General features: G+C 35.1%; 2 protein-coding genes across 3 annotated transcripts in view; one reads left to right on the top strand and one right to left on the bottom strand.

The window, feature by feature from the left end:
• Positions 1-294: 294 nt before the first annotated feature.
• Positions 295-1,317, bottom strand: LOC111695209 (hydroxymethylglutaryl-CoA lyase, mitochondrial). The gene has a single exon (XM_023464436.1). It carries the CDS (start codon positions 1,273-1,275, stop codon positions 304-306), a length of 972 nt encoding a protein of 323 aa, XP_023320204.1. The 5' UTR covers positions 1,276-1,317; the 3' UTR covers positions 295-303.
• Positions 1,318-2,826: 1,509 nt separating this feature from the next.
• The window catches only part of LOC111695206 (breast cancer type 1 susceptibility protein homolog), a 29,534-nt gene continuing 23,760 nt past the window's right edge, over positions 2,827-8,600 (top strand). Inside the window, exons 1-9 of one of the 2 annotated variants that reach the window (XM_023464432.1) lie at positions 2,827-2,983; positions 3,720-3,777; positions 4,330-4,431; positions 5,138-5,225; positions 6,037-6,065; positions 6,633-6,714; positions 6,999-7,065; positions 7,474-7,556; positions 8,502-8,580. In XM_023464432.1, the coding sequence (XP_023320200.1) occupies positions 2,929-2,983; positions 3,720-3,777; positions 4,330-4,431; positions 5,138-5,225; positions 6,037-6,065; positions 6,633-6,714; positions 6,999-7,065; positions 7,474-7,556; positions 8,502-8,580 (643 nt within the window). In that variant the 5' untranslated portion in view covers positions 2,827-2,928. Of the gene's footprint in view, positions 2,984-3,719; positions 3,778-4,329; positions 4,432-5,137; positions 5,226-6,036; positions 6,066-6,632; positions 6,715-6,986; positions 7,066-7,473; positions 7,557-8,501; positions 8,581-8,600 lie in introns of both variants that reach the window. The other variant, XM_023464433.1, reaches the window with a different exon arrangement.

Here is an 8,600-nt window from a genome sequence, read left to right as displayed (position 1 = left end):
ATTTAAATTCATTTTGTAACTAACAGTATAATTTTTTGATTTGGATGAGGACTAGAGAAATATATAAATATTATTAAATATTCAATAAAATTTAATGAGTTAAAAAATATAAATTTACCGAATCAAAGCCAAAAACTATTTTTTTGGGGATTTAGAATACATCTTTTTTAAACGAATTCTACTTACTGGCAAATTAAAATTTTAATTAAGGAATATCAACGTGATGGGAGCTTGCCATAATAATTTTTTTTTTCAAATACTATAGACTAATCTAACAGGTACAAAGATTACAAAATTATTATTCTAACATTTCTTTTTGGCACTAATAGCTCTTCCCACTTTTGACATTGTTTCCCGTTTCAAAGCCTGAGAAATAAAATTTCCGGCCGCGGCGACTTTGTTCAGGTCCACTCCTGTCGACAGCCCTAGTCCCTGAAGCATGTAGAGAACGTCCTCCGTCGCCACATTTCCAGAGGCTCCGGCTGCATATGGACAACCTCCTAGACCAGCTGTACTTGAATCAACAACTCTTACACCGAGTTCGAGCGAGGTTAAAATGTTAGCTAGGGCTTGTCCATATGTATCATGGCAGTGTACAGCAAGGTGTTCTACAGGTACCCGGCTAGTAACAGAGCGCAGCATTGTGCGAAATGATCCAGGAGTTCCAACCCCGATAGTGTCGCCGAGAGATATCTCATAGCAACCCATCTCATACATTCGGGCAGAAACCTCTGCTACTATTTCAGGATTTATTAATCCTTCGTAAGGGCAGCCAACTACACAGGAGACATAACCTCGAACTTTTACATCATTGGCCTTGGCTGCGGCCATTACGTCATTAAATCGGTTGAGACTCTCGCTAATGGTGCAATTAATATTCTTTTGACTAAAACTCTCTGATGCGGCGCCAAAAATTGCAATTTCTTTGGCCCCTGACTCTAAGGCAGAGTGAAATCCCTTTAGATTTGGGACTAGAACTGGATATGAGACATGTCCATGTGGGAGTTTATTTACAGCTCTGAGGACCTCTTTATGATCTGCCATTTGAGGAACCCATTTCGGTGATACAAACGATGTCGCCTCGACGTGAGAAAGTCCGGCGGCAGCCAATCTGTCGATAAATTCAATTTTAGTATGAGTTGGGACGATAGTTTTCTCGTTCTGAAGTCCGTCCCGTGGTCCAACTTCGACAATTCTTACTTTGTCGACACGGGAGCAGAAGCGACGCATTGGAGATATTAGAACCCCTGACCACACAGGGCGACTCACTTTCATTTTGAAATTCTAAGAACTTTTATATTGTTAGATTTTATACGTTTAAAATAATATTAAAAATGTAATAGTCAAATGTCGTCCTAAAGAGTGGTGATGTCAGCTCAGCCCCCCCCCCCCCCTGAGGATAGTGAAATCTGTGGTTTTATGGGTTTCTAGTGACAGCATAGACAACATACACTTATGAAGAATAAAAATGGACCACCCCCCTCCTATCAATTTTGAAAATGGATCTCATACGTAACACATTTACAAGATTGGTCATGTGGCCGAAACGCCCGCCCCCTAGCCTGTCCTAGCCACGGCGCTCGGCCCACAAAGTTTACAGCTCGATTCTTTAATCAAGCTGTAACTTGCTTTGACTCTGACTATAACTTGAGATTTTAAACAGCCTCTAACCTATGAATTTTCTTACATAAACTATGTGAAGTTTTTTATAAAAACTTGGCAACGTATTGCAAGTTGAGTGTAAATATTCACGTATCAGTATTTTTTTTAATTTTTTGATCACACGATGCCAGAATGCCGCAAACTATTTTCTAACACTTATTTCAGCGCATGCGCACTTAACGATTTTTATTATTTGATCTTAATCGTCTTCTGTCACAAAGTTGAGAGCTCCTAAAAACTATTAAGAACTAGACGCGGCAGCCGAATTCAGCGCCAAAAAGAAATTACGTAATCAATGGATTTTTCCACACAGATATAATTATGTTCAAAGGTCCTCTCTTATAATCTTATATTTCTTTATTTCATTTTTCATTCCTTCGTAATTCTATTCTTTAATTTTTAATCTTGGTTTTTTTGCTTTTATTTTTCTTTTTTAGATGAAAAGTTAAAACATTAATTCGTTTTCTTCATTTTCATTTTTTGTTTTGTTTTAAGATGAAAAGTCTAATTATATGCTAAATTCTTATCGGAAGGGTCTGTCATTGCCACTTTTGAATACAAAGTCACTTAAATTATATCGGAATAAGTTCATGAATTTCCGATAATTTACGAGGAACTTTGTTTGTTTGTTTGCTGAAAATTAAACCCATCACGATTATTCCACATATTGGAGAGTGCTACGAAAAGTAGGACTGTACATATATATGATATTGTTTGATTTTTTCGTTGTTTAATAAAGTTGATAAGAAGGATTTTTCGAAAACCGAGCACCGGAAAGGCCCACCAAATTTTTTCGTAGATACAGTTTGATGGTAGGGTTGTGGATGGATGATCGTAAATTTCGTAAAAAGTACTAGGGTCTGTCGAACGATTTTTGGACCTTCCCCGAGCCCCCCCCCCCCCCCCCCTCCTATCAATTTTGTACATGACCATTTATTTTTCAGCAAATTTATTATTATCTATTTTTTTGCTCTTTAGGATTAGGTTAGGTTAGGTTAGGATACTTTCTGGGCCGAGCGCTGCGGCTAGGATGGGCTTGGGGGCCGAGCGCTGCGGCCACGGGTTAGGATAAGTTAAGAAACTTCCTGTCAGACCCATGTACAAAATTGATAGGAGGGGGGGGGGGGGGTCCAAAAATCGTTCTCTAGGAATTTACCAAAGTATTATGGTTGTACAATTAAAATCACAGCTTTTACAATCCCAGCTCAGGACAGATTCCCAAATTCTTCAGAGTGATTGTACCTCTTGTACCAGACTTAATAAAACATGGAACTATCACAGGCCAACCTTGAAGAGTCAGCTTCTCATCATCAAAACTTAAGTATGCGTTTTTTCTTTTGAATTGGTGCCAGCCGTTGATTTTACTTAGATCTAAAGAGGGTTATTTCCTAGAGGATTTTGACCCCCTTTTCATAAAAAATGTACGTGATCAAAGAATGACTTGTGGCCGCAGCGCCCGGCCTCCTAGCCGAAGCACTCGGTCCAGAATTGTCAGAATTGGCATGTCTTAATCTAACTTAACTCTGGAATAATACAAAATATACCATTAACAGTGGGGGTTGGGTCAAAACCTTTTTTACAGATTTTGTGATTCTTTTAACAGAAGAAGAATTTTATAATTATTTTTCCCTTTTTTCTCTCATATTTTTGCTAAAACTTGATGATTTAAACCTGTAATATAAGATTTTCATCAGTTGATATTTGGACCCTTGGATCCGTATATTTTTCCAGATCCGGATCCAGAAAGCCAAAATGTTACGGATCCGGATCTTAATCACTGCCTGCAGGGATCTAACTTGAATCATAGGCTCAAGCATTGGTTCTTAAATTTAAAAGTGCCTCCATTGGATAACAAGATCAAGCATTCAAAATTATCAAACTAAATCTACACTACAGTTCTTATCTCTATTCTTCAAATCGTAATTTTTAAAGAATATTTAAATGGATAAACAATTTCTCTCTCTGTTTCGTAATGCCCAAGAATTTCAAAGGTCTAATAAAAGAAGAATAATAAAATCTTAAAAATTTGAGATTTCATAGCAGTTTTTTATTTTCAGAAAACCTGTTGTCCTGCCCTATTTGCTTGGATTTATTTGTCTCTCCGTCCAGAACAAAGTAAGCGGTTATCCAACATACATGTTTTATCATTACTGACATTTCGTCCAAACGTCTGTTACACTATTTTTCTTCAACAAAATGTTAATTTCTTTGAGGATCTTAAGATCTTGATTGCTGTTTTGCTGACGTATGAAATTTATCGTGCTTTTTCCCGGCGGAATAGAAGATCCACGATTACATTCGGGTAATTCGAGATGTCCACCCAACAAGATAAATATTTAGTGTTTGATAAATAAAATTACAACGCAAAATTTTGATGTATAGATTTAGAGAATAAAAACTCAAGTCTTTTACAAGTCGTGATTTTTTAAATGTATCTGTGTTCATGTGTTCTGTAAGTCCTGTATTGAATATCATATAAGAAAATGTATACAGTTGTGTTCATGTGTTCTGTAAGTCCTGTATTGAAGATCATGTAAGAAAATGTATACAGGTGTGATCATGTGTTCTGTAAGTCCTGTATTGAAGATCATACAATAAAATGTATACAGTTGTGTTCATGTGTTCTGTAAGTTCTGTATTGAAGATCATACAATAAAATGTATACAGGTGTGATCATGTGTTCTGTAAGTCCTGTATTGAAGATCATATAAGAAAAGGCAAAAAGAAGATTCGCTGTCCACTCTGCAACACTCCTGGTCTTAATAAAAGGTAAAATAGGATAAATTGGCAGTTTTTGTGATATAATTTTTCTATAAAAAAAACGAACTTTTTTCCCATTTTGAGAAATTTAACTTATCACTAAGATATTGAGATCCAATCGTAAATCACTACCAAAAAAGTATGATATCTAACTTTTTGATGACAGCAAAAACTTTCAACGTAAGAGTTGTTCACAATTTTTAATGAATACTGGTTATGTAGCTGGTAGTTAAAATTGCACCCCGCGACCGGAAAATTGCACTCCGCGACCGGCGGTTCCCCGGCGCTCTAACACCTTTGTACGTCCAACAACAATACTAAAATGATGAAAATCCGTGAACTATCTGAAGAAACATTACAGAACTGGATGTATAGAATTTCTAATAATCATCCCTAAGGAAAATTTGTAACTTAGGCTCCCGCAATACATTTATAGAGTTAAATGTCCGATACAGAACGATATCCTGACTTAAGATTTTATGTTTTTATCGTTAAAAATTGAATTTTTAGTTGTGGTTTCTATTAAAAAGTTCCGTGCGCATTTCCGCTTTACTGCGTTACAGAAAACAATAGAGATTCCTTCATAAAGCAAGCACTATTGAAGCTAGAAAAATTGACGACATCTTTCACATTATTGATCAGATAAAAGTATAAAGCATACCGTTGTAAATTGGGCATGCAGCTTTTTGGAATGGAGGATCACTTTTCAATTTAGAGGATTAGAGATGGATACAACGATGTCTCAGTTGGTAGATCTCATGAAAAAGTTAATCGAAGCAGAACGAGAAGATACCAACGGAGAGGTGAAGTTTATCTCATTTTCTTTACTGACAAAGGGTCAAACGACATTGGGTCAACCAACAAACGGTCAAAAACATGACAAAGAGCAGAAATGACAAAAATATTTTAAATTTTTTCTATAATTTTTTTATTTTAATACAGTGGTACGCGATTATATCAATAAAATGAAGACCATTTTCTATTTAAGTTTTGATTGTAGACAAGCTTTTATCGAATTACAAGTTTAAAGTAATCAAAGAAAAGCTTTTTTAATTGATAGCTTTCCCTGACTTCTATGTTTATGTGGATCCGTACTGTTTAACAGCTTGATATAAATCAAAATTGAAATGGTAAGTCGTCTTCATTGTATTTTTATAATTGCCTACCACTGTATTTAGATAATATGCTGTCTCACCTTATTTTGGGTTGGGTTAGGTTAGGTTAGTATAGGTTAAAACAGTTTCTGGGCCGAGCGCTGCGGCTAGGATGGGATAGGGGTCGGTTGCGGCATCTCAAATGTTAAATAATATGCTGACCTCGCGTTATTTCGGGAAGGTTAGGGTAAGAAAGTTTCTGGGCCGAGCGCTGTGGATAGGATTGGCTAGGAGGTTGAGTGCTGCGGCCTCTTAAATTTTAAATATTTTTTTCCCGCTTGTCGCACTTTTTGACCCTATGTCGTTTTACCCTTGGTCTAGTTTTTGACCCTATGTCTTTGACCTAGGTCGTTTTACTATATGTCGTTTGACCCTAGGTTCTTTGACCCTAAGTCGGTGAATCATCTATTCAAATAGATTGTTAAATAAAGTAAAATAAAATATTTTTTTAATGTTTCAGATTGACTTCATGAATGTTAGGGTTCGAAGGTAGGATTTTTTTAATTTAAATAAATATTTTGATAATTTAATTTGCTCTCAATCCACCATTGGGATTTTTTATACTCCCTTTTTCAAAATAGAATTCTGTTCCATTTTTCTAACAAAATATTCTATGCATAAAACGATTAAATACGGTTATCAACAATCTGCAAGATTTCAATTTTCAATTTGCATTTTTGTCCATGGTGATTTCCCTATACTCCATTTATTAAATTTAAATTCTGGGAAATTTTTCTAACAATAAAATAGTCAATGCCAGAAACGACTAAGAACGGTATTATTTGTCAATTATCAAGGATATCACGTGGATGTTCAAAGCAACGAAGCAAACAAGAAATGACAGTGGTTAACTCCAATACTTCAACCTAACATTCCCCTTTTCAAGTCCTGAATGACAATTTCCTTATAATTGTACTCCATTTATTCGACTATCTTTCTGTTCGAATTTTCTGATAGTTGGTTCCAAAAACAATCCACAATCGTATTTTTGTTAAGTATTAACTATCTCTGGAAGAGGAGCATTTGATTAACATAAAATAAATGAAATTTTGTCAGAGTTGGTTCCAGAGAGAGTAATGGAAGTCCTTTCAAACCTGGAGAATCCAAGTGGACTCCAGTCAAAGAAAAACTTACAAAGGTAAAGATCTAAAAATATATTTTTGCTAAAAAATCTTGGATCCGGGTTCTTTTATTTAGGGCGGATCCAGGATCCAGATCTGCGTCAAAATTAAATGGAATTCAACCACTGATTCTTAATTGGAATTGGTTGTCTTTTTTTAGTTGGGTTGGACACAATAAACGTCACAACGGGAGAACCTATTTATATTGTCAAAAATTTTGTGATAACTCACATTACCTTGGGAAGGGGTCGGTCAAAAGTACCAAAATAAATCAATTTGATCAATTAAGATTTGTTTCCAGGCAGGGAGAGAAGTCTGGCACAAGAATAAGCGAGGAACAGCTAAAACTTACTCAAGAGCTAGAAAAGGTAAACTCCGCAATTTAGTCATTTTATGACAACCTGAAATTATACACGATCAAAATCTGTGACCTGTAATAATTATAGTTTGTAGTAAAATAAAAAAAATAAAAAAAATAGGGAAAAGTAAATTTGATAAAATCATAATGACGGAATAAAATTTGATAAGTTGTCAGTCATATTATTCACGGTTTCAATACTTTGCCTTTTTCAATCACCTCCATATATTTTTTAAATACAGAGACATTAATTATGTGGGGGGGGGAGGGTGCTCATTAACTTCTGATTATTCATTAAATTTGCTATTTTAAGTCGATCTAATCAGATTAATTGATTATCGAACAGACACACAGAGATTACAACTTTATTTATACAGATAAGAAAGAAATGAGTATTTACGATTTTGTTTTGGTTAAGATCGGTTCCAAGACGAGGGTAGTCAAGTCTACCCTGGAGAAAGGGTCGAGGGGGACCAGGACACCTTCATACTCCAGGCAGAGGTTAATCGATTTTAGAAATCATTTCGGAAGATTTTTGAGAGAAAAAAGATCAGATACTAGGCTTCGATTTTGACTTTATTTGTTGCTCTTTTATCGATTTAGTCTTGGATCTTGAAAAATCTAAATATAAATTAAGGCAAATTATTTTCAAATCTAACATTCCATAAACCTTTCTTTATTGGGATCATGTGAGGTCCCACTAAAAGTTTGGGCCCGATCGGTTCAGCCGTTTTGACGTTTATCGGTTTCAAACAAACAGACAAGCAAAGTATATGAATATATGATTACTCCCCGGGTAAGTGTTCATCTGAGTGAACATTGTTCACTCGTTACACCCAGAAAATGCCACATAACAACAAATAGACAAACAAAAAGTATCTTAGTTCATAATATTTGCCTCAAAAAGCACTTAATTCTCGAAAATTGCCACAAATCGAGGTCTTACTCCTGCCACAAAATTTCTAAATGAACCACGGTCCCCGGGGGTGCATAATTCAAAGAATTTTTAAGAAGGGGGGGGGGATGGTTTTGTAGATCTGGTCGGAAAAATGAAAATTTCTTTAATAGGCAAATTTTATCACAATCAACTTATTGCTGTGTCTTTTTAGATTTCTTAAACTCTCACATACGTTTCAATAATGATGTTATAATCTAAGTTTGAAGAAATCTTGAGAAAAAGGAATCGAGTTTTTGCCAAAACTTATTTTCTTATCCTCATATATTTGTAATTTGATTTTTCAAACTATTTAAATATTATTTATTTTCCCAAATACAACTAAAGAAAACATGACTTTTTTCATTTTCTATAAAATATACAGGGGTTGCTATTCCTCCTGTTTCTGCCAAAGAAAAACTTGTTTTGTTTCCCTTGTAAACTATTAATTTCCCACAAATTCAAAAATTAAAATTTGTCTGTTTTATTAAAATATATAACTCCGACTTAAGGACAAGGCTATTCAACTTCCGCTGGTGGATAAACAAGACATGGTTCAACATTGGCTAACAGATGAGAACAGAATGTCCGGTATTATTTTTAAATCATAA

The sequence above is a fragment of the Eurytemora carolleeae genome, unplaced genomic scaffold, assembly GCF_000591075.1.
Source record: "Eurytemora carolleeae unplaced genomic scaffold, Eaff_2.0 scaffold173, whole genome shotgun sequence".
NCBI classification, from domain to species: Eukaryota; Metazoa; Arthropoda; class Copepoda; order Calanoida; family Temoridae; genus Eurytemora; species Eurytemora carolleeae.
Note: the sequence above shows the minus strand (reverse complement) of the source record. Positions and strands in the feature narration are given on the sequence as shown.

Excerpts from the sequence above, each read along its gene's own strand:
- LOC111695209 (XM_023464436.1), bottom strand. The coding sequence starts at position 1,275 with ATGAAAGTGAGTCGCCCTGTGTGGTCAGGGGTTCTAATATCTCCAATG.